The sequence below is a fragment of the Takifugu rubripes genome, chromosome 7, assembly GCF_901000725.2.
Source record: "Takifugu rubripes chromosome 7, fTakRub1.2, whole genome shotgun sequence".
Classification (NCBI taxonomy): Eukaryota; Metazoa; Chordata; class Actinopteri; order Tetraodontiformes; family Tetraodontidae; genus Takifugu; species Takifugu rubripes.
In genome coordinates this window covers 11,479,577-11,505,885 of record NC_042291.1, presented here as the reverse complement: position 1 = coordinate 11,505,885, position 26,309 = coordinate 11,479,577, and the positions used below count along the sequence as shown (strand labels likewise).

The 26,309-nt window shown below is 45.3% G+C and overlaps 1 protein-coding gene across 1 annotated transcript; it reads right to left on the bottom strand.

Annotated features, from left to right (window-relative positions):
- Window positions 1–1,552: 1,552 nt before the first annotated feature.
- On the bottom strand, window positions 1,553–26,124 carry sntb1 (syntrophin, basic 1). Its single transcript, XM_011605486.2, has 8 exons — window positions 25,415–26,124; window positions 16,975–17,218; window positions 11,353–11,470; window positions 11,136–11,225; window positions 9,785–9,921; window positions 9,318–9,514; window positions 4,983–5,215; window positions 1,553–3,756 (listed from the first exon to the last, which is right to left on the bottom strand). The coding sequence occupies exons 1-8, from the start codon at window positions 25,941–25,943 to the stop codon at window positions 3,664–3,666; spliced, it is 1,641 nt and encodes a 546-aa protein (XP_011603788.2). The 5' UTR covers window positions 25,944–26,124; the 3' UTR covers window positions 1,553–3,663.
- Window positions 26,125–26,309: the final 185 nt, after the last annotated feature.

Sequence of the window (26,309 nt, the reverse complement as noted above, 5' to 3'; positions counted from 1 at the left end):
GTGAGGTTTCGCTTTATTGTTGAGGCCACCAAGGTTTTTCTTTTGATTATTTACAAGTTTTACTAATATTTTTGGTTTTTCCCATGTCCACCTTTAACCAAATCTTCAAGAAAACGCACGAGCAAGGTCCGGAAGTTGATGTCAAGTGCACAGGAAAGATAGGAATATTTCTTCCAGAGGGTGGTGGAGATGAATAGAGAACTTTAAGTACATGAAGATTGGACTCAAGTGCTCAAAAATCACCTCTTTGAAGAAGAGGAAATGAAAGGCCGGAAAGTGCACGACAGCTTTCCAGGCGTGACTTGCAGCCTGAGTGGGGAAGTCGAGCCCTTTCTACAAACTGAGCTCAGTCCTGCTGTCAGAAACATACAAAAGACCCTCCACCAGTTCTCATCATCATCACCATCATCATTATCATCATCATCCTCCTCTCCAGCTCATCATGCCAGAACGTCCCCACTCATGCCCAAAATGGACAAAATGAGCACAAATGTGCAATTCGACATTCCACATCCAAACTGAAGCACACGGTTTAAAAGCCTCAAATCCCCCCCCGCCCCCCGCCCCCCCAATAGACGTGTTGTTAAGCACAGGGGCCGCCTGTAACCGGTGGAACCCGTCGCCCCTGAGGAATGCAACACACATTTAAAGAGAAGGGGGCCGTTCATTCAGGGCCCCCTTCCACACACAAACCAACCTGAGCGGAATGTGCACTTGACTGAAAGTATCCGCTGTGTGCACATGAATAAAACTCAACATTTCTCTCTCTCTCACACACACACTCACACACACAGACACACTCACACACTGTGTGTGGCTGCTTGCTAATTGCTTGGCTCCTGTCCAGCCTCTCAAAGCGAATATGCTGACAGTATCCATCAGTTCCTCTCCGCGCAGGTTTGTGCGCTGGTGAAAACGCTTCAGTGGCGGCGTCACTCTGTGCAGATTTGTAGACTTTAGGAGGGTAACAAACAGTTTTTCATTCGTGCCCCCGTCAGAGGGAAGCAACGGAACCTCAGAGGAGAGGTTGTTTTTTTTCTCCTCTGTTACATGATGCAATGGTTGCTCAATATTAAGCTCCCCGCTGAGAGAAAAACAGGCCATAATAACCAGGAAAGGATAAAAACAGCAACAAAGAGAGGTGCTGAACAAACAATATCAATCTCTGCAACAATGACCAGGAGTGCGGGAGGACGGCCTCATCCTGAAGAGTATAAATTAGTGTATCCATCCGTTTGTCTGTGTGTGTGTGTCTGACAGCCAGTTACTGTAAATAATGTCAAAGGCTTCAGATCGTGTAAAGAGCTGCCCAAATCTCAATTACGCAGGGGCCTTTTAGCTGAGGATAAATGAAGCCTTTCTGCAGAGCTGGTTTGCAACATATTGCTTCAATTAAGCACGAGTGTCACTAATCTGCAGTAAATTAGTGCAACGCCTCGCGTCATAACGGCCCCTGAAATGAAGCAGTGACCGTTTGCATTCCACCGCAGGGAAATCTCCCAGCGTCATTCTGAGAGTGGAAAAAAGGAAGTAGCGTGAAATTGCCCACAAACTGGTTCTGTAAACTATATTAGCTGTAAAATGTTGATATGACTTGTTGCCAGTTGCTTCTGCATCTGGTGTGAAATGATTGACGGTTTCAGACAGTAAAAAGAAACTTCTTTCTTAAATACATGATTTATGTGCATCGTTTGACTTCAAACTAAGCTTCATCAGTCTGAGTGACAGTACAGCAGCTGCCAAAGGCATTGGTGGCGTGTTTCTACAAGTCAAAAGCAGATTTTGCTCATAAAGCTTCTCTCCATTCGATAGGTGGGATCACGTCATGTAAATCATTCTTCACAGTGTCCATGAGGAAAGGGGTTAGACACGTTTGATGCCAGGGAAAACACAAAATCTCCGTGCCCGTAGCCGCCAGTGACGCAGCCATCGCAGGAGCCTCGTTGCCGTGCCACAAAGATTTAAATATTTTCCTCTCAGTCATCTAAAAGGCACCAGAAAGCGGCAGCAGGATAGGAGGTTTTCTCTCCTGCTGAAATAATGAGATCACGGCACTAGCGCAGGACTTCAGACTCCCACGATGGCTACGCTTCCATTATGAGAAAAATAATACTTGACATGAAAATACGTGATTGAGGCAGTGTTTTGAATCTGAATAGATGAGTCCTCCCCCACCACAGAGAAATAAAGGTGATTAAAATGGCCCAAAGCTGTAGCCTGCCGCTGGTTAGCTACGGATTAGCATAAACAGTTAAGCGCTGTCAAAAACAAAAAACACAACCAAAAATTCAAAGCCCAGAGTTGCACAACTGGATCAGCAGTGATGTAATCATCAGTGCACTCGTTGAATTCAGAAGGTTGCAGTAAAGCACCTGGAAAAAGAGGCCCAAAGAGAAGAAAAACATTCCTGTGTGCTAACAAGTTCAGCAAAGAAAACTGGTGCCAAACAGAAGCAGGTGACGTGGACGTGCATACAGAACTGCATGAAGGGCAGGACAGAAGCAGAATTATTTCCACACAAACATCTTAATCAACAATCTGCCGCCTCAATCCACAATAAAGCAACGAGAAACAAATTATTCTGCCTTTGATCTGCTTTGATTTGTCTGAAAAGGGGAAAAAAAAGATTGGAATCTTGTGGGTTGTTCTTTTTCCTGGTAGCTTCCCCAGTGTCAGATGTTTCACCTCTCGTTTTATTGATTCCACCGTCGTCATGGAAGCATACCTATGCTTGCAACAAAAATGCAGCAGCACTGTAACTTCTGGCAGATCTCAGACAGGTGTTTATCAGGACACCTCAGCATCTACAGCCTTATTTTAAGGTAAAACAATTCTGCTTCATCCTGCACTTTGTTATTTTAATTAAATGAATAAAATGTAAATGAAAAGCAATATTGGCCTCTAGAATTATGATTGTTTTGTTTTGAACAGGATCAGCTGTTTCCTCTCATTTAAGCTAAGCTAACCAGAGTTACAAGCTTTCGCTAAACTGATGGAAATTTAAACACAATTATGTTAAAAAACAAACCCACTTCCATTTACAAGTGACAGTGGGACTGATTTCAGACAGCAGGAGAACCAGTTAAAGACTGAAACACTTGGACGTCAGACGTTACCTGTTCAAAGAACAACATGACATTTTGAATTCGAGTCAGATGTCAAACCGGAAAAACTGCGGACGGTTGAGCCTCGATGATGAATGCTGTCACCGCTAACAAGACATCTGGGGGACGCTAACAAAGACAAATGCTTGAAGTTCTTCTGCAGCGTCAAGTATATTGCAAAGAAAAACGACCGGGAAGAACTCCGAACGTCCTTTCAGAGCCATCGGTGAATAAATTATATAATTGTTAGATGGAAGGCAGGTTTGCCTTTTTGATTGAATTAAAGGTTATTTATCTCAACCACGCTAAACATGTCCAGTCCGACCGAACCCTAAACGTGATGTCGATGCCAAATCTGCTACCCAGAATCATTCCCCGCGCCTGTTCATCATCCGTCTGCTCCTGCTCCATTCCTGGTTTTCTTCAGTCGACACTTTAAACTCATTTTCAGGGCAGAACCAGGCTGGGTGCATTTCTTCACTTTTACGATGGAGGCTACATTCACTCAGTTTGGGTCCAGACACGGTGGGCTCCTCCTGGTCGGTGCATCTCATCCATGTCAGGCTACCAGACCCAGACGAGAGATCTTCGCAGAGAGGAAGGAGTGCAGGATGAAGACAATGGGCTTTGGACACGAGTGGAGGTCCAGTTGCTGGAGGACAAAAAAGAGACAGTTTGGAATATACACCACTTGTCCAATATATATGAAAAAGAAAAAAAAGATACATTTTTGCATGCACATACAACTCTCACGCGAGCCTCACAACGTTTTGGGCCTCCTCCCTCAACATTAGCATGCTAACACCAACCACTTTGGTGGTGAAAATACTTACTGATGTGCCATTCAGGCACCAACCTATCAGCATCGTCTCAGTGAGGATCCTCGCATGGCCGTGCCAGAATGGCGGACGGTTATTTATTTTATGTGTCTGTTGTTTTTTTCGAGCAGCAATAAAGGGCCGGGCCAGCGCTGAAATGCAACTTCTGTATTCTGAGATAAACTGGGAATCGCCGTGACAACATTAGACATGCATCGTCTCTGCCAGCTAATAACAGTGGAGTCACAACTCTAAAAAAAACATTTGGAAATGCTGAACTAATGAGGCGTCGGCCAGATCTGCATGTGCCTGGGGGCTTTTAGAAAGCCTCGTCTATGGCTGCGTTTGGATTCTGCGGCGACACACAAGGCAAAATCTGCTCTGCTTTGGTAGCCAGTCGAGGGTTTGAATCCAAGTTGCAACCCATAATTTATTTTCCTCGCATTCGCACCTGCGTGCTCACGTATGTGGATTAGAAAAGATCAAGCCCAGATAATCCTGATAGGGGATTTCTGTCAGTTCAGGTCCGAGCGCCTGTTATGGCTGCAACAGTGTTTATATCAGACGCTCTGATAACTTTTGAGGGAAGGGGGGGTCAGGAAAATGACGGAATGCTGACTTTTGGTACTCGTTAAGTAGCAACTGGCCCAGATTACTTCCTGAAACCCCGGCCTCTGTTTACAGATTAAATCTCCTACCCTGAATGACAGGCAATTTTTTGTTGTTAAAGAAAAGTGGATTCCCTCACAAGTGAAGTTCATTTTTGTAGCAGAAGAATGATTTTTTGTGAGTGTGATGAAGTGCTCTAATTTGCTTTCTGCTGCTCGGACTTTCAGCCTGTCACTGCAGTTTCTGTTTAGCTTCATTTCCCAGAAGGCCCTTCTGGAACTTGTTCTATTTATTGTGTGTTGCACGTGACCGCAGCAATCTTGGGTAATCTCGTGAGCTCTGAATGAAGCTAAAGAGCTCTTGTTTTTGTTTAGAAGGCTAAAACAAACTCCTAAACGCGCTGCGGTACCCCCGGCGCCTTCAACCTTCAGCGGTACGCAGAGACACTCACAATCTCGCCCTCCTTCCCTCCGAAGTCGAGGAGGAGCATGCGTATGCCGTCGTCCGAGGACATCTTTAGTTTTTCGTAGGGGTAGGACAGGAGGACCTGGGGGGGAGCGGCAGCGGCAGCTTTTCTCCCCTCGCCGTTCTCCCTGTCCCCCAGCGGCGTGGGGTCAGCCAGCACGGAGAAGCCCTGTTCGTAGTGGATGACCAGCCGGCACTCCTGACCGCGGTAAAGACAACCTGGGGAGAGCAATCGAAATATCGTTTCCTTTTCCTGCTGAGCAAGACTCACACATTATTTTGCAGGTTAGGTGGTAAGGTGGAGATGGTCACGTCCGAACGCTGGAGCCAAGCGTCCACGCCAGTAAGACTTGGCCACAGCAGCAGGGGGAAATTAATGGGAGGAAAACCGTGGAATTGCTCTCCGCTGTGGGTGGGCGGGCGACAGCCTGGAATGGTTGCCAGGTTGTTTCGGAGGAAAGAAAAACTGGGATGAAGACAAATAGATGGAGGGGAGGAAGATACAGTTGATGTTTCTCTAACGATGATTCCGACTCACAGAACAGCTGATCTCGGCCTGCAGCTGCATCAGGAGGTCTGATGGTATTCCAGAAGCTAAGGCGGAGCCGCAGTAATCAGCGTGGACCCTCATGTTTACACCCTGTCACCCTTCAGAGCTCCTTTAAGCTGGACGACTTGATCATTTCACCTCTGCACATGCGAACCAGCCCTCTAAAAGCGCTGCGCAGTCTTCCTCGCCACTTTCCCTCAGCTTTCACACGACAGCACCAGGCTGAAAGCACCATCAAGTGTGCTATCTTCATCCACTCTCCCGTTTCCTCGTCTCTTTGCACGGCGGCGATGACAAATCACCGTCTCCAAGCGGCGTGATTGAGCCGCATTTAATCCTTTTTTTCCCCTGACTGGGCGTCGGAAAACTTCATTTCCAGCATCTCACTGGACGGCGGGCTTTTTTGACACCAGAGATAGTTGTCGTCTCGGCAATGTTTGTCGACAGCCCGAACAGGATGTGTGTGTGGGTGTGTGTGAGGACAGGGAGGGGGACTTTGCATGTGTGTAAATGATGGTGAGCCAGTGTTTATGACACTCATGCACGTGTACAGAATGTGGGGCCTGTTTCTGGTCTCTTTGGGTAAATCATCACACACACACACACACACACACACACACACACACACACACACACACACACACACACACACACACACATATGCGCACACACACACACCCACAACTGGATCCCTCCCACACTCTTCACGGTATCTCACAGTGATCGCGGCACCGAGGTTGCAAGTGTGTACACAGCAAGAAAACAAACACAGATGACTGTTGTCAAACACGGTCGGTAAATAATTCGACTGTTGAATTTACCCTGCGCATAACTGCAGATCAATGGGCTGCAGAGCCGGGAGACAGCAAACCATAACACGCGTCTCACCTTTCCAGCATTTCTAAAACGATGTTTCTCCTTTCGCCAGAGCTCAGCAGAGGCAGAATCCCGAAAGCACTCCGAGGAAGAAACGTCTTCGCGCGAATGACTGAGGAGGGCGACTGTCAGATAGCAGCCGTTGACAACAACAGAGGAGTGGGGCTTTTTCTTTAACCTCGGGATTTGCGGAGTGTTGCGTAAGATGGTGACAACATTTTATCACCATTCTCTCTTTGTTCAGTCACAGTATCAGTGAAGAGGATGGATCTGCTGAGCCTTTATCCTCAAAGCTTTAGGTCATTTTTCTGCTTCTTTCCAGCCTTTAGAAACCAACGGGAGAATGGGAGACTGACGGGCAGCAAGTGCAATGAGCCGAATCGAATCTGGGCCCAGTGAATTGAGGAATACGGCCACACGATCAGCCAAGCTAGTTGTCTGCGTCTCTGAAGCAACTACTTTAATTTGATTCTCTCCTCGTTATCTCTTTTGGGAGACTGTAACAGGGCATCACCAAGGTCATCCGAGTCAGCGGCCGAGCAGCGAATTACATTAAGTTCTTTTTCTTAAGAACTGTAAAACAATGAAAACAAGGAAATGATAACACTGGCACACAGCAACGTACAAGACACATACGTGACCTCTGACCCCACGATGCGTACGATGAGTCTCTGCTGAGATCTTAATCCACCTGAGAACCCTGATCTGTGGGTCCAGCAGCCAGAAAAACACACACACATGCAAAGAATGGGGCTTTCAAGCTGTAACAAAAGGCCCTTTGGGTGAGCGGAAAAGAAAAAAAGAGGGACGAAGGGGGCAGAAAGTGAAAATGCTGGATGACAGAAGGAGGGAGTGAATGGAGGAGACGTTGGAATGCAGAGGTCGGTGCAGGACAGGGACTCTTTTTCTCCATCGTTTGTCTTCAACTTAACTGGCGTTAGCAGCAGGTAAAGAAGAGATCTGGCAGCGTCCCACCGCGCTCATGTGTCACAGCAGGTTTCAAGGTAAATTTTACTCAGCCACTGAGCCGGAATTGCTTCTTTTTTAAGAAGCCATTTGGCTGTTTACTCTTTCATTAGGGAGCCCCGGTCTGGCCCAATGACAATTTGAAAAAGTTTTAAAGCTGTCAACACTCACAACTCCTTAAACAACGCTGTTGGTGTGTCAGACAGATCTTCAGTATCTTGTTACTCTCCACCTTGGACATCAAATGGCTCAAAACGAGACTTATTTAGTCGCAGTTCAGGGGCTTTAGAGAAGCTGCTTAATCAAGTTTATCATAAAGCTGCCCCCCCCCCCAAGCGCTCCGTAGAGGGCCTCCTATTAACACAGCAATGAATCTGCTGAATCCTCACAGTGCCTGCACAACCAGTTAGACCGGAGCTGGAGCGGGAGCTATTTAAATATACAGAAACTGGCGGCGACGGCACCATCAGCGCCAAATGGAGATTCATTAGCTGTGCAGACTTGGTGAATAGGAACTGAGCAATTTTCCTTGAAGCACACTCAACCACTCGACATACCCGGCTACAGCACGCACAGGACTACAGGACACATCTGCTCCAGAATGAGTGGTTCTGTGTGGTTAGGTACTCTCTGGAGGGATTGATGCCTCTTACTGGCAGCATATGCGTCCAATTAAAACAGCGTTGATAAAAAATATGCTACTGTATTTATTATTCATTTATTATGGAGACATATAGTCCACATCTGTTTAGGAATAAATGCTCACTACATTATTTATACCTGCGTAAAGTGCATGTTTACACACGCAAGCTATTTTCTTATTTAAAACTCTATCAGCTCAACTATACTTGATAATAGACAGCAGAACTGTTTATTAAATCACGCAGACTGAAGCTAAAAGGACATTGATAAGAAACAAACAGCATTGTTCCCTGGAACTAAATAAGGCATCCTTGTTTTAAAAGAAAATCAGGATTTTTAACAGACACCTAGGAGTGGCAAAGACGAATCTAAAATTGTGACATCGAGCCCTCGCGCAGAGACCTGTCTGCTGTGTGTGACAGAAAACCGGGTCGATCCGTGACAGCTGATGCAGAAACAACCCACGACAGGATTGAAGACACGTAGCGGCGTATATTTGGAGCTGGATACGTGACGCCTGAAGTTTTAGGTTGAGCTGACTGAAAGGGACAGGGGTCCCAGGGGAGGCACACAGTTCCCAGGACATTTTGTGCTTGTAGAGGGAGGAGAGCCAAAGAGAGAGGGGGGGTGAGGGTATTCACTGGAATTCCCTGGACGTCCAGTACTTAATGCCAAACAGTATACACACACATGCACAGACACACGCATTCCTGTCTATAAATAGTAAGCACATTGTCCAGATCTGCATATATGGAAGATTTACACACAGCTGTAAAATCTTATTCTTTGTCTGTATGTGTATTCTTGTATATGCTGCAAAGCGAGGACCAGAATAGGCATTTAACCTACATAGTCGGGACATTTTGGCTGGTCCTCACAAAGGTCGGGTACAGGATCAAGAATTGGTTTTAAGGAACAGTTTGGTTAAGGTTAACAACAGGGTTAGATCTTAAGCTGTGAGGATTATGGTTAGAGTAAAGGGCGTGGTGATACATTACGAGTCCTCACAAAGATAGAAGATAAGTGCGTTTGTGAGCCGGGTATACCGTGCTTTTTTTTACTGGGTATAGATTTTATTTTTGGCTTGAAAGACTTCAGGCAGCAGTTAGCCTTGTTCATTGTTAAAGCTCTGGGGACTTGTGTTGCTGCAGCATGCCTGAACCTGTGAGGGGAAGCATCACAGTACCCAGCTCAGTGACCTGCACTGCTCTCTTCTGTTCCCGTCCCTGCTTACGTGTAGCTGAACCAGGTCTGAGCATTTCTATGTAATTTTCCATCAGCGCTTACTCGTTGTGACTTCTTTGATCATCTCAGCTGAGGCGTGACAGCCGTTGACGATGTGTCTGGTCCAGAGGGACAGATCCTTGGTGGTCTCCACCCGAAAGAGGTGAGCCTCGATGCCGAGTCGCGTGCCAGTCCGCGTGGCAAAAAACAGTTCTGTCCCAGAGTGGGGGGAACCCCGATCTGGGCCGGAGTGGACGAGACTGGATGAATAAAAGACAAAGATGACATTTTTATTGTCTAAAATGTGTCTAAAATTACAAAGCGCGCACGTCACTGTTGTGTCCTACAAAAGTCCTGCAATGACATTATGAGATAAACACCAGCGGTACAGAAAGCAAAAATCAATATGGTTCATCAGTTTCCCATTTTAGCTCCTTTAGAATGAACGCCATTAATCAGAGAACATCTGTTTTGTCCTGTGCAGGTTAAATATGACAGAATACACACAGGAGCATGCATGTGGACCCTACCGTGTTGCTAAGAGCGGGTAAATGTGTGCGGGGCAGTGCCAGGCCTCCTTGCTCCGTGGTAAACTGTCATAGAGCAGTAGGTCTTTCTCCGTCACCACCACCAGCACCGGCTTCCAGCTCTGTTTCTCACTTTCCGTCTGCGGCACCAGCAGATCAACAGGGAGGTTAGGAATACACACTCACCCAGTGTGTCAATCAGAAACACTGAACACGACATTTAAATAAAGTGTAGGTAGTACGAATGATGATTCAACATAAAGATCTGTATAAATGTAAAGCATCTATGCATTTAAATACACTGCAGAAGCAACCTCTGGGCTGCACATGATTATCTTTAGACCTTTTCATGTCCCAGATGCTTAAATCATTAAAAAACGTGGTTTTCAATGTTGCCCTCTGAACTTAATGCAAGCTGGTTGACATTCGACTTTGAGAGGCTCCAAATATGATCCCAGCGGGTTTGAGTTACAGAACTGTTCTAGTCCTCCTCCTGAACCATATGTAAAGTACCTATACAGCCCATATACATCGGGGAACCCACTGGGGAGTTGAGAAAAGGCGTTTGTTGTGCAGCTGCAGATGCTCTTTCCCCACGTTTGCTTTGCTGTGCCTCCTCATCTACCATTTAAGGTGACAAAACCCATCAGTTTCTCCTTTAAACACGCGCTGTTAATCTTTCAGTTCTCTCTCCATCTCACATACACACACACACACGCACGCACCGGTATTTCCTTTTACAATGCTCCATAACTATTCTCATTATGAGAGCTTATCTGTAACCCAGCCGTGGAATCCTAAGCTGCTTTTTGAAGTCCTGCCACAGCCAATCGTTTTGTGGGATTTATAGGGTCAAAGGTCATTCTTTTAACAAGAATATGTAGAATATGTTGCTAAGTAACAGTAGTGTACTGCATTTGAACAATCTAAATATCAGCACAGTCTTGGATTGCATGTGTGTGTTTGTGTGTGAAATGCTTTAAATATCTTTGTGTGCATGCGTACAGCAAGGATTTGCAATATGCAAATACAAGAATATGCTGTACAGCTTCTTGGGCCCAAACTGAATGATACAGAAGCATTTCATGTTCTTCTCTTGCTATTATTATTATCATTATCATTATTATTATAATTATTACTACTACTACTACTAATAGTAGTTTTCTTACATCACTATCCTCCATTTTGTGTTCCCAAAGTACAGACAGTAAGTGACATTCTATAATATCAAAAAGTAGCATTCTGAAAAGGGTTCTTGTTAGTGTAAGCACGCAGGTAACCATGGAAACGTAAACACACCCTGTACAGGTGGGTATTTCATCCACATCTCACAAAGTAAAACATGCATTCCTACCTTCCCTGCCAGCCACCCCAGGTGCCGTATCTCTTTGCTGCCAGCGATGCCCATCCTGGCCGTGTTCTGGACGACCTCTGCCAGCGCCCACTGTTGGGGGGGGAGGGCACATGATGACTCGCGATGAATTACATCAGAAGCAACTCTGAGGAGCCAAAGTGTCCGGTCGTGTCTTAACGCAAATCAACTCGCAAAATCAGTGCAATAAAAGCCAGACCTGTGCCAGAGAGGATGTAACAGAGTGCATGGCGGCAAACCAGGAGAGGGCAGATGGCTGATCTGGGCAGCGCAGCACCACAGTGTGCCTGGTGTCAGGAGAGTGCAGCTCCAGTTGTCTGAAGGAGGAGATTAGAAAAATTAAAACAGCTTTAACCTCTCTTATCACCAGATGGGCGCTAGGACTTTTTTACTGCGCAGTCCTTGGCGAATAAATTCCTTTTGAATGCTGAAAAGATTTTAGCAGTCTTATCACGCAGATACAGTTTGACTGAGTTCAGTTTGAACTTGTGTGTTCAACAGGGTTTTATTTTTCTTAAAAAGCAAAGGTTGCCCTTTTAGATTGTTGCCTTAACAGATGCTCGTTTGTCTCATCCACTTGAAAAGTGGTACTCCAAATGATGAAAGAAAGCACCTTCACATTTAAGTTAATGGTAATTCAATACCCGGGACCGGCATCGCTTTTGCATCCTGTGGACCATGTGACCCAATGCTGTCTCCCGCTAAATTTCCATAACTAATCCCCTTATATCACGTTGGAATATTTCAGACCTCAAGAGGAAAGCCCGCGTACGGCGCGTCTCCATCGCACCGAGTATCTCTTTGATTGTGTGTTCAGTGGAGATGAATTTTAAAAAGGCACATGTTGCAGCCTTTAAAGGACATAAAGCGGTGCGCTCCATATTGCAGTATCAATACAGTTACGGCTCATCCGTTTGGAGTGATGCCAGCAGCGGCAATACTCTCAAGAGTGGCGCCGAGGCGGGGGTAAACGGGCGTTCGTATTTGAGAAAACAGGAGGCCGAAAGCCTGATGTTAAAATAAACTTGCCGCAAAGGCATTCAGGCGTGACAGACTGAGAGGTTTAAAGTCCAGGAAGGTGACGCTCCTTCAGCGTGTGCTCGTGCTTTGTTGGCAATGTTTAAAGAATAGAGTGTGCACATTCCAAGATGTTGCATCCCAGAGCAGAATCACGTCTCATCGGGGTCACCGCTGCTAACAAATTTGCCTCAGCTAATTTAGTTTCTATGTTGCAAGTGACTTCACTGAAAATGTGCGTATCTGTGAAAGTCGACCGGTAGTTGTGGCCTATCCCATAAGAGAGATTTCTTATCTCATCATGTCATATCTGTGTGGGCTTTCTTATCTTTGTCACGCAACCACACAAAGCAGAAACCAGCAGATTCCCCCGAGACAGGAAATCCAGTGTCCAGGTGCTCCCGGTAGTTTAAAATAGAAACCACTCCAAACAAGCGAGGTGGTTTCAACCGTGCAGACGAGCGTTCTTTATTCAAAGAGTCAGCACTCACGTGGGACCAGCAAAGACCCAGATGAATGTGATGAATCAGCTCCAGGTGCTTCTGCGGGTTTAAAACACAAGTGCTGCCTGTTAAAAGGCTGGGTGATTAAGAGGCAGGACAAAAGGAAGTTATGGAGGGGGGAGGGGGGGGGGGTGTTGTCGCAGGGCCAGATGTGCATTCTGCTGGAGGGGTAGTGATGTGTAGAAGATTCGGGGTTACGTTGACGAACGCGCCGGCGTGATGACTGATGGATGGAACAGATGTGCGGGACCATTCAAGTCTACGCACGCTTTAATGATCAATCGATTATCTGCTCAAATTCTATTTTTTTCCTCACAGGAGTTGACGTGTAATTTGTTTGGTAGCTCATTGTTGTTGCCAGGTGGAACATCGCTCACACATAACTCTTACCGATTTGTCACAGCTGGACCATGTACTGCTGATTTAATTAAGGCAAAGTAACAGAAAAACACACAGGTGCCTTTTCACACAGTCTTTCAAAGTAAAGGCATTTTCTTTTCCCAGTTCTGCACCTTGGGAAGCCTCAATACTGGTTTTACTGGTTTTGGTATAGCTTAGGATGGAGCTTCAAGACTAAATTGTACCCTTTTGTAGAAACAGCTTTTTACCAACACAGCAGAGACGCACAACAGGACAACAGGTGGGTAGAGGGTATTTCCCCCCCCTTAAGTTTCAAGGTTAAGGTGCTGCTGAAAGGCGACACGCAGAGAGGCACCATGCTGGCTCTGTCACACATGGATCGAACGGTCACATCACGTTCACTCAAAGATTGCCAATAAAATGAAAAATAGATTGATTTCATCGGCTGTGGCACCAAAGCGTTTGCTCTCACCTCCTTCAGTTGTCTCTTTTCATTATTGCAGCTCATCTGTGCCTTTCCTGTTCCTTCTCAATTCACCCCCCCTCCCCCACTTATCCATCCCTCCACAGCCTTTTAATCTACGCCACGATAAGAGTGTAATCCTTTAATTTTTTTATTTGTCGTCCCCAACGTCACAGAAAGTGAATCTTTCTATCCCTAAAGTGACATTAATTGTAAAGCCCATTTACAATTCTCGTCACTCCTCGTCATTCAACATCTCTTCTCATCATTCTACGGATTGAGCCTTTTTTTCATTTCATATCGCCGTCTCTCCTTTGAGGCGTAGGAGCATTTTAATAGCTGCTGAAATAAAAAGAAAACCCCTCAAAAATAGGCAGCGCTACTCTAAGTTTGCTAAAAACAAGATACCCAGACTTCACTTATTATAAAACCCTTTAAATGATTTAGATCCAACCCCCCAAACAAAGAAAACTCTTTTTTCTACCATCATTCTTAAACAATGATGGAACTATTTAACTTTCATGGATTAACCAACAAAAAGACCACGTTTGGACTGTTGTCCTCTCTTGTAAACATTTACTAGACATTTGCTTGTTGGTCAAATGACTGTGACGATAAGGAAAGAACATTAAAAAAAAAAACCCCGTAGAAGGTAAATTTATCTTTATACATGAAAGCGCTCCTACAGCTCTAAGCATGATTTATTGTCTTATAAAGCACAGAATTATTCATGAAATATTGACCCATGTTCCCTGTAAAACTAGCTGCCAGGTAAATTCAGAGTTACAGATGATAAAAGTGAAAGTTTAACTGCACTGAGGTCATTTTAAACCTGTTTCTGCACATATGGACTTTTTTTATGATCACAAGTTCACAGAAGAATAAAGCCCTCGTTCACAGGCAGGGATGATGAGGCTTGTAAACAAGATTTGGTTTATAACTCCCATTCACACTGTATTTAATATATTTTAAGCTTTTTCAAAGCCAAAGTAGTTGGGTTCATGTTTAAAAAAAAAAAAAACCCAAAAAAAGAAAGAAAACAAAATACGTTTTTTAGTTTTGATTTTGGAGCACTGGCTAGGACACAGGAGGAGGGGTTACTGCTCTTACCAACCCTGGCCTACAGGGGGCGACCAAGACACTTTACTGACAGCGGGTTCTCGGTTCGAGTCCCAGTGCAGACAAAACATTGAAGGCATTCGGGTAGTAGGGGAAGGTGCCAGAACATGTTCAGAGCACTGCGGTGGTACCCTTGAGCAAGAAATGATGAGAAATGAAGCCTCAAAGTAGCACTTTCTGTCTTGTAGCCCACACTGTCATATTGGGTGAATACCAATATCACCGGGGGTCACTTAGGTCTGAAGCAACTCACAGGATTAACGAACACTGAACTGTGACAGAACGATCAATGTAATTCACTTCAAATGTCAGTGGGACTGTGTCCACCAATTGACAGTCTGTAAGTGGCTTTCGCTGTCATTTTAAGGCACTATAAAATAAATTACAGGTAATAATGGATTATGATGTTCATTATTATCTGCGCAGGTATTTCTTTTTCTATAGCAGCAGGCAGCAAAAAGATGAAAGATAAAGTATTGCAAAGACAAATACTAAAATATATCAACACATCGTGATGACATCATGCTGCTGGCTTGGTTTTGATCCGCTGCCATTTTAATTTGCCTTTAGGCATTTAGAACTACATGTTGCAGAAACCAAAGCCCCGGGCACCGAGACAAAAGATGCGATTGTTCAGCTACAGCACATCAGCAGCAGCGGACCATCCTCTGTCACCTGTCAAAATGAAGAATGACCTTGTCTGACAACGTATTAAGAAAAAACTCTGCCAGTGACAGAAAATATTCAATATAGGAGTTGGCGCCTCAGTAAACTGCAGGGCACAATGAGCGAAAGCATAGACTCCCTGATGGAAGGCTACAGAAATGTCAGATGATAAAGTAGCTATTGGCGCTTTCCCGTGTTTCGACAATGGACCTACTGATAATTGTGTAACCAAATTGGCGACCGTGACCTTTGAGACCTCTGGGGTGCAGAGTGTTCTTTGCAGAAACAGTAGAAACTGTTTAGTTTCTGCTCATACTGCAGGAAATGTATGAAGAACAAGGACCCAATTTACCTTTCTTTTTGCCGGTAAAAGTTTCTCAGCCAACAGAGAACCATCTGCTCGGTGCACGGCTGATACTTTCCTTCGCCGCGGTGATTATTTGTGTTAGCGGTTACATTATAAAGTGGCAGCACAAAGCCAAATAACAATGTCTACACTGAGAGAGAGAGTGTGCGGAGCGACTTCGCACTTCTGCCTGCTCGACTTTGATGTGGCTCCATCGTCTGCCGCTTTGAAGTTTATTGAGGTTCAACAATTTCAGACTTCTTAAAAATCATGCATATGCAGACAGGGATGCGCGTGGATGGAGGGGCAGGATGACAGATGCTGAACGCTGTGGTGGGGAGCGAAGAGAAATAAATCAGGTGCGAGATAATAATTGGAAGTGGATGGAGGAGGACGGCCGAGTGGCAGATAACGTAGCCTAGGTGGACACAGATAGACAGTTCAGGGAAGAAAGGAAAGGCAGACATGAGCGAGAAGATAAAGGGGGGGGGGGGGGGTGAAAACGCAAACGAGTTCAAAAGAAAATATTACAGCTAAAATAGGAGAACAACAAAACAGATAGGAGGCGAGAACGCCACGGTGAAAGAGACGCCAAGTGAGAAATGAGGACAGAACACGCTTCCAGACTCTCTTTTTGCCACCCCCCCATGCTGTTTGAGTGGGCCATTGTCATATTACCGACCAATTAACTTGACACCTCCTAATAGACCACCTCTCACTGGGTTATCGGAGCGCCATTCTGCAAAAGTCCCTCTGTAAGAAAAACTGAGCGTGGCCTCGGGGAGGGTGAGGAGGACACTGCTGAGTAATTCCAGCAGGAAGGAGAGAGGCTGAAGGCACAAGTCACACTCTTGGTCTTTCCTCCTGTTGAGCTGAGGATCAGAGAGGAAGCAGTTATCCTACGGTTAGTGAGGATCATTGTGGGGCTGCTGCAATTTCTGAACTCAGAGAAGGGAAGCGTGTAGTTTAGAGAGTCGACCACACTCACACGAAGTCACTCAGTTCTCTGGCTCTCCGCATATTTGAGAGGATAGAATGGTCTTTAATGAGGTGGCTGTTGGGGGTTTCGGATCATTTGACAAGTAACAGTGCTTTCTAATTAATTTCATTCTCCATCTCATTTACTTTACACCCTGACATGTCACGATTATTCTAATTACCCGAAACCAACCCACCAGCAGTGTCACACTCTTCCCGTCCCAGCTGCAGAATGTAGCCTCAAGTCCATTTACTGTTATTAAAGATTTAATCTTCACAACGCTGCGCATGTATTCGGCTGTGATTGAAAGAACAAAAATGAAAGATGGAGGATACCGGCACTAATTTCTGGATGCGAGCGTCTCCTACCTGTTCTCAGGGTCCGCCGTGGTCATGGCTCGGGTTACGTAACACATCTTGAGTGGTATGCACCTCCTGTCACCTTGTGGAGAGAGGAAGGGCTGAGTAGGGGGACTCGGGGGGTTCGAGATGGGGGAGGAGGTGATGGGAGGAGTGCCAAGACGAGGGGACTCGGGAGGCAGAGTTTCCCAGCCGATCTCCGACACAGGGGAGCCCCTTTTGACGTACGGGGTGGCCTCACGCATGTACTTTACTGGAATAATAAAAAAAAGAGTTTAATGAGTTTTGAAGTTGAAGTTTATTTTCACTGTCACTTCATTCAGCCCTGATTTCAGCACCTATGCAAAGCTAACGACACTGACCTTTGCATTGTACTCTGTTGAGTTTTATCACTGTAATTTGACTGTTGTTTAGGTCTTCCCAGAGAAAAAGAAAACTTTATCAGGGCTTTTCATGCTTTTTAGACAACGTGAGCAAAGCGGAACAATTCAAGTGCATTTTTAGTGTGTGAAAATGTCTGAGAAACATAAGGGGCTGCAGGAAGGATGTGGGGACACCACAGAAATTCTAAAAACATAAAGAACTCTGTGTTGTATATAGCTTTCATTTGAATAGTAGTGTGAAAACACCACTTCAAGTCACACTACTATCCACAAAAAAAGTGGTCATAGTGCAAATTAATATTTCCATCACTAATGAAGGCAGTGAAGTCCACTGAATCATCAAAAAAGTGTAGATGGCTGTGGCTCAATATCACAGGTAGAAACAGAAAACTGGTTCATGCTACAAACATTTAATGTAATATTCCACAAAACAACCCCCCCCCCCCCAAATAAACTCTGTATGACAATGGCAAAAAGTGAAAATGTACATCTATGTCTGGCGAGAGAAAAAACACAGAAACATGCGCCAATGAGCGTGCACGTCTGCAACCTGACAGTGTCAGTGCGCAGCTTGTCATGTACAGTGTCGCAGAAGATCGCGGTGCACTTTTCAGATTATATCCGACCCCAGCACATAATCTGGAAACTCCGATCTTCTGTGACACTGTACATGACAAGTTACGCACTGACACTGTCAGGTGGCAGACGTGCGCGCTCATTGTGCTGCACACGTGCTGCCCAGCACAAGTCCAACCAAAGACGTTCTCTTAAGGCAGATGAGTCATCCTGCCAACCTTAACAAGATGGTTGACTAATTGTGCGACTACAAATTCAAGTCGACTCGGTTTTGTTGAATTGATTAAAAACAATGAAATTACATAAGAGCAACCCCCCCCCCCCCCCCCAAAAGAAAGGTTAAGATTCATCCTCTGCCTAATAAAATGCTCTTCACCTTCAGTTAAGTAGTGGAGATTAAATCCTTATTAGTGTGCAAGAGAACTGAAGCGCCTGTCGTTTGAGGGCACGTACACTCTATCCTCCTCCTTACATAAAAACTTTTGAGGCTGTCGCAGGAAAAAGAGGCCACTCTCAAAGTGTTGCGTGGTGCTTAGATGAATGGGGAATATGATTTGGCCTGGAAAAAAGAAAATCAGTCAAAGATTTTTTGCTTTAATCCCTGTGGTAGTTTGAGAAGGTGCAAGTGAGACACTGTCTGTTTTATTAATGCTGCTTCACTTATTCAGCTTCGCACGAGGAAGGGGGGGGAATATTTATATCACCGCCTTGTGTCGTTGCGAAAATGTTGAATTTGACACAACGCAAACAGAGCACTTCAAGAACTCTGCAATCAATTTGAGCGCCAATGGCCAAAACAGGCTGAGATATCTGCACAGCTCCTGAAGGATTCACGCGGCTCTGGTGATTCACACCTTGTCTCCGCCGCTACAGGCGGACAGTACTAGGAGAGGGCAACAGCACCTCCAGAGAGGGCAACAGCACCTCCAGAGAGGGCAAAACACCTCCAACAGGACAGAAAACAGGGAGCTTCACCTGCAAATGTCAAGCAGTGAATCACCAGAGGTCTGATAAGATCATTAATTCCTAAGGATTTTGGTTTGGAGAGGAAGGCAGGATGGGTTTCAGTGAATGACAGATAGAGTGGGACAGGGGCAGGTGAATTCCCAATGCGCTCCACCTTGAGATCCTTGAGTCTTTGCGCTGGGTGTTTGTTTAATCGCCGTATCCATCGTACAAGCTGCGAATCAATGCCATATGGCTGGTTGCATCTGCTATACAGGATGTGAGTGATTCTGAGGCAAAAATGCTAAAGACGGTGTAACGAGCCTGACCTCCAACCGGCAGATACGGGCTTACATACAGCACAAAAACATGACGCGTGTCCCCAATGGACAATCCCATTTAAACTTCACAGATAACCCACACAGTTTGATCTGATCAAAAGACTGAAAAGGGCGACTGATCTGTGCATTAAAATGCGCCATAATGCTCCAACACAAGTAAATGCAATGGACTGAAACCCGAATCTGCCTGCTTTGGATTCTTTAAAGCCGAGCATCTACGCGATTAAGGCACACATGCTGCCGAATTATGGTTTTTTTTTTAAAGAAGGGCGGTGTGGTATGTGATTAAAGTCAACAGACTGATGCATGTGTAAAAAAATAAATAAGATGAGACAAAAACACACAGCAGCACCGACTACCCACACCTCTTTTGTGGTGAAAAACAGATGGAGCTGTGAACACACAAAATTACCTTTATACTTGCTTACAAAACATGCGCCTGTGCGCAAAAGAAAGACGGAATCACTTCAAGAGCTTTAAATAAAAAAGGAGGGAATACATTAAAGAAACGGCATATGTTAAAAGATTATTTTCCCATACACCAAATATACACAAGTGGTCCAGTCAGTAAAGTAAAACAAAAAAAAAAAAAAAAATTCCATTTATACTAACAGAAATCGTTTGCTTGTTTCAGCACAGAACAAAGCGCCATGTTCACAGACATCATTTGTGCTTATTTTACAAAGTTTGCAGAGTGAGACAGTGTTAAATGATGGATTAGACCATTTCTAAATGAGGATTACAATGGCTGTGTGGTCCTCACTAGACTGGGTAATTTTTCTTAGCCTCTGAACAAACACTTCATTTCTACTTTGCAATAATCCATAAATGAGTAGAAGTAGTTTGTATGTGTGTTACAATAAAACTGAATCTTCAGTCATATTTTACCATTTTTTGTTATATGACAATTTGCTTTTTAAATTCTTATTGACAGTTTCTGTGTTATCTGGTATTAAGATATATCCTTAGGCTTGACAGGCTTTCTTTATTGCCTAATGTCAAACACAATTACAGTTGAAAATTTTTAATCTTTCCAAATTGACTTTCTAAGCCCAAATCTAAATTTGTCTGGGGAGAAGTATCAATGTTGTGGCATAAATTAACCCGCGTCGGGTGCCAAAAGGGTTTATCCTCTGCCCAAATTCTAAATTAGATCAGCAAATTAAAAAATATAAACTACAAGGAAAGAGAATCTAGTTTTTGCAGACTTGCAACTGTGCCCAAGCTTGGATTCAGAATCCAGGTTGGCAAAAGCACATTTACAGATGTCCTGACACCTTAGCCGGTCGTGTCACAAATCTGTTTACAAGTTTCAGTGCAGAAATGTGGCTTTACACCATTGTCACAAATGGTTTTGCGACAGGAATGCAAAACTGATAAGAGGAAGCGTAAATGTGGCGTCATGTGTAACCGTTCCCACAACTAAAATGTGTCCTGGGGCAGAAATTTAAACTGGGCGGAGACAGTGCGATTGTTACTGTGGAAGTGTGCAAACGTGTGCGTTTTCCCCTTGGGTCATGCTTCTATTGCATTCCTCGGCCAACTCTAAACAATAACCTCGATGGTGTCTGTACTCGCTCGCCTCCACTCAAACCCATCTTTGCGTTGTTCTCCAGACAAAGCAAAGGCATTTGAATCCATCATTTTGTTTTCTATAGCAGATAATCTACAGTATCCTATAGGAAATGATGACTTTAGTCAAAGCTGTTTTTATTCCTTCCTCCCCAGCGGTAATAAAACATCCACTGCCATGTTTCCGCAGTAGCCTTGAACAGTGAAAAACTTGAACGTGAACTTTTATATCCGTCATCAGATTTAATCCATGATTTTGGCGAGACAAAACATTTCAAATTCCGCTGGTACGTTGTAAACGTTTCTATGACAACGAACCCCTGAAGTGGAAATATTACAGCGAGTTCCTCCAGCATTAATGTAAGAACCATCTGCGCTACAGAGGAACAAAAAATATCTACTGGACAATAGAAATGTGAGTGGAGTCAAACTGGGATGATAATGGGAAATCAGTGAATCCAAACCCTGAAGAGAACCTCAATCAAAACAAGCTGCAACCCGAGCCTTAATAGATCAACACCTTAAACAGCCATGTAAAGTCCTGAGAGCTGAACAGAATTTGCTCACTTCCTTACATTTACACGTGTGTGCACACACACACACACACACACACACACACGCGCGCGCACACACACACACACACGCACACACACGCTCAGGCACGCGAGCAAACATGTTCAATCACATTCCTGAGCATGTGTGTATGCAGTGCCAAACCTCTCATATATACAGAAACACTTACAACTCTGCCAAAAATGTTATAATAATGTCAGATTTTGCCCTTGTGTTGTTTTCAACAGTCCATTTAAGGCGATCTGAACTCACGGGGCTTTTTTTCCAGATACGTCAAAAGGGGATTTGATTGAGTAAAAGAGGAACCGTAAAGAAAAAATGAGGAGAAAAAAACCCCAACCAACCTTGCGAGTGCAGAATCGAAGTTTAAACTTCTTGTAGGAGGCTAGCAATTAGCTGGAGGTAAAGGTCACAAAAAAAAAAAAAAAAAATATTTTGGACCAATAGAGCAGGAATAAAATCACTAAATCAAGTCATTTTAAACATTTTAAACAAGGGGGAGCTTCCAGACAGGAGACATCACGACCTGCCGTTTACTTTGACCAGGACAGGAAGGCTCCGCAGCCGGAGAGGGAAGCTGCCGGGAAGATCATCCGTACTTCGGGAATTCCCCGAGCGCATGCAGCCGTGGCCAGCTGCCAGGCCTGACTTGCCTCTCAGCCAGGCCAAGTCATCACATTTTAACTTCAGTCATCACATTTTAACTTCAGACACAACCACAAATGCACCGCCTGAACAAGGCTCCTCACTCTGACTACATTATGGGTCAGAGTGAGGAGCCTTTTTTTCAGACTTTAATTTTCTGTTTTTCTGGAGGGGAACTGTTTAGTAAACAGCCCCGTCCACTGGTTTGATAAAGGCAAGAAATGAATCCAGCTCGATGAGTGTCTGCGCCAGATTAAACATACAAATCTGCAACATATATAGACAAAACCCTTTAGTGAGCAGAAGAACGTAGCTCTCATCACAATGTTCATTAACAGGACAGACACGTTTCACATCAGGCTTTGGTGTCACATCTTCCTCTTGTTCCACCAAAACCACCAAATGCAGACCCAACCAGAACCAGAGTCTGCTTGTGCAGCGGAAATGCAGATTTTTTTTTTTTTTAAAGGGAACCTGAACAGACAGTATATCTACTTTTGTTCTGACTGGGTGACGCTCACAACACGAGGCTGATGAGCTTTATCGGTACAACTGTGACACTTCCTAATCGCCCTGAGTCAAAAGTCCCCCGCCCCCCACGCGGTCTGGTCTGCATGTACTGTATGGGTGAGAGCGATGACACAGTTACTGTAAACACACACAAGTAGGTGCACGCTCGCACCCACAGACAATAACCCAGACGACAAGTACGGCTCAAAGGATCGACAGGAGAGCTCACAGGACACCGACTCATTTCCTGTCTGTTGAAGGGGGGCAGATGTTGTTCAATGGATTAATTTATTGCTCTTTCATGTTCTTAAGGCAGCAACAAATGATGCTTAATGACACTTCCTATCTGCCCGACTTGAGCTGCCCTCCGGCTTTTCTAAATCTGATTTTCCTGAGGTGGTAAAATGAAAAGCGTTCAAAGGTTTCGCAGGATAAAAATAACAAACTTTCGGTCCTCTATCAGCTGGTTGTTGGAAGCCTTCATATGTTCTTCTATCCTGTCACATGACGACATCAAAACCTCCAATTAAGGGCTGTGACGCAGGTCAGCGTGGCAGCGCTCTCACTTTGGCGGCGCTAGGCGCGCCACCGGCGACGTCTTTGGTGATCCATGAGAACAAAAGCAAAGCAGCTTTGTTAAACTTATTGTCACCAGCGGTGAGTGGATAATTGAAGGTGACCTGATTACACAGCGTTGTAAGCGCGTTCTTTTTCACCTGCAGCAGTTTATCAGCAGTATATGATTGAAGCCGCTGGTTGTGCATACTCGCTTGTTCATTAAAGCTGCATAATGAGGTTGCTATGAGATCTGATATAGCTACTCAACCTTGATTGATCTCTGCAGGGAAATCCACTCGCAGTCAGGTAGGCTACATGCTGCAGCTCCGCACAGAGCCAAGGTAAACAGAGCCGCCGTCGCGGGGTGACGGGGCGGGTTTCAGACGTGCTCCTCCTGGCTGCCCACTAACATCCTGCCGCTGTCACCACCCGCTCCAGCTGGACCTGTTCACAATCTTTCCATCCTCCGCTTCCACCCTGGTGGTGAAAATGCAGACGGCAAACATGCCCTGAACAGCACCAAAAAGGAGGGGCGCGGCAGGGGGGGGGGTAATATGCTGCACGCGCACACACCCACGTGCGCACTCTTCTCCTGTGAGATGGGCTCTCCTATCAATTAAATCAAATGTTTCCGCCAGATTTCTTTTTCATCTCATCTCCCATTCTACGCCTCCCTCGGCTTTGATGGCAGCCTGCTCAGGGATAAATAGAGGAGTGTATCTCTCATTTGAGGATTCATGTATCCCAACTCATCTTTTTATATGAAACGAATGTTTACACGCATTCTGGGGTGTTGAGCCCCTTTCCAGTGATCCACAGAAGCACACTTTATTTCACTACTCTCCCGAAAAATGCAAATGATCTCCATAAAATTGCTGTTTTGCTGAACTTCCACTAACCCTCATTGTCATTTTTATATCACAGTTTTACGCCCCCATTATCGCTCTTCAGTCTAAATCCCTCTTCCTCTCAGCTCTTTCGTCCATTAAATCCACATTTCAGCTTTACCTCCCCCCTTCTGTCTCTCTCTCCCTCCCCTTTTTCTTTCCTTATCTCGGTAAGTTTTCAACTGGGACCTGCAGTGCAGCCTCTGGGATCATCACGTCTGCATGTGTGTGCGAGAGAGAGAGGAAAAATGGGGAGGCACAATATTAAGTCCATGACTTCTCAGTCGGTCACCTTTCCCTGTATGTGAATATATGCATGTGTGGCCTGGGCTTTCTACACACACAGGACCCTAATTTGTGGATTTGGGCCAAGGGTGCTTAATATATTCTGATAAAAACTTAAATTTGTGACCTTAATCCTTCATGTTTCCACTTTTTCCTGTAGAAATCTGTTCACTTAATTTAAGAACTATTAAATTCAGTAGTGAATTATATTGAAGTGTCCATCCTGCTGTAAGTCAAGTGCAGAGGAAAAAGGCCCCCCGCTGCTCAACAGCTTCATCATGATGACTGTGTGAATGTATAATATTAATAAAGAAAACAGGACTAATAGAGAAAGGTGTGATGAAAACATGCCTCCTTCCTGGTGCTCATTAAATGCTTTGGTCTGCTTGCTATATTGGAAAGTGACTCACATACAGCCGAGTCCTGCTGGACGCCACTTTGCTCCTCTAATCAGTGACTGATTTGTACCTGCGACACTGATGAGTGGATGCAATCAACTAGCAGTTAGAAAAGAAAGAGGTTGGCTTTCATACCTACTCCACTCCAACAATGATGTTAATATCGACAGCCGCGTGCGATGAGAAACCCTGCCTGAGTATCTCCTGGATAATCACCCTCATGCTGCTTTTAACTGGACGACCCCGCTATAGATTCAAGCTGGCCCCCAAATCAGCTCAATTTAACCCAAATAAGCAACATTGTTGACCAGTCTATGCCTGGTGCATTCATCCCCTCACTGATTCAGCTAATCTTTTGCAATCTCAAAATCTTTTGCAGGTCACAGAGTTTCTCTTTCTCTTTTTGGTTGCATCATGGGAACTGCTGTGATTACGCAATACTGAGATGAAATTTGTCTCAAAGCTGAGAAAGAATATTTCATACGTAGGGAGATAGTGAGAAGTGGAGTCATTTCAAGTTTACAATTATTGCATTTGCTTTTTAATGAGCTGTGCAAGGTCAGATATAAAGAAACGTGATATTCAGCCACAGGCGTCCTCAGAATATAGAATGGACTCGGATGAATTTCCATTTCAGTCATCTCCATGAGGATGTAATAGAATTGTAAGCACTCCTGTGGGCTCCCAACTACCACAACGCGCACTGGCACTTGCAGCTAAAAATATAATGAATTTCCAGACTGGTCCAGCCCGGTGGGTCCCTCCAGCCTGCCTACCTTCCAGCGTCACCTCTCTCCCGGCCCGCTTCAGCGCCTGCACAGCCTCGTCGTGCGTCGCGTCCCGCAGGTTCATCTCGTTCACAGACAGGATTGCGTCTCCAACGTACAGAGCCTGCGTCTGGTCCGCTGCGAGCCCTTTGAAAATCTTACTGATGAGGATGGGCATTTTATTCTCCTTCCCTCCTTTGATGCTGATCCCGAGTCCGCCAATCTCCTGCTTGGCCACCTTGACGCACCGCTTTCTGTTGGCGATCGCTTCGGGCACTCTCTCCGTGCAGGCGGGGCGCACATGCTGGTGGCCGTTGTTGGAGTTGGCGTTGTTGTTGTCAAGGTAAGACCCGTTGCAATTAAAGTTGACACTGTCGTCCGCGTCGTTGCCGCTGTCCTCCTCGCAGCTCAGCGTCAGCGCTTCCTCGTTCAAGTTGACCGAAACTTTGTGCCACCGCTCCCGCACCAGAACCTCCAAAACCCCACTTTTTCGCACCCCGCAGGCACCTGAAACTCCCTTCGCAATTACCACCGCCATCTTTGGAGCATTTCTTTTAAAACCACGCGTGATTGTGTTCCCAGCGCGCCTCACGCATGAGCTCCCTCCCCTTCTCCCAAAAGGCCGGTCTGGGTTTTGCTCTTCTGAAGTTTTGTGCGGGACTTGTCAAACGTCCCGACCGAACGGCCCGACCCCTTTTCCGCACAAGCTGCCCTCCGCTCCGCCTGCCTGCCTGAGATTCTATCTGCTGGGTGGAGTTTACTCCCCCCACCGCCGGTCGATCTCATCTCCAGATCCCGCATGTACTAAAGTCCATGTGTGAAACGTGACAGCTGACGCGGTCAAAAACGCGGGTTTGCCATGTACTTGCAGATATCACGGAAAATGGTAAAGGAAGAAGTGTCA

What these genes read in the sequence shown, in the direction of transcription:
- sntb1 (XM_011605486.2), bottom strand. Translation starts at nt 25,943, where the DNA reads ATGGCGGTGGTAATTGCGAAGGGAGTTTCAGGTGCCTGCGGGGTGCGA. An exon ending in GAGAGAGGTGACGCTGGAAG is followed by an intron (nt 17,219 to 25,414) that starts GTAGGCAGGCTG and finishes TTATTATTCCAG; the next exon opens with TAAAGTACATGCGTGAGGCC. An exon ending in ACGGCGGACCCTGAGAACAG is followed by an intron (nt 11,471 to 16,974) that starts GTAGGAGACGCT and finishes CTCCTCCTTCAG; the next exon opens with ACAACTGGAGCTGCACTCTC.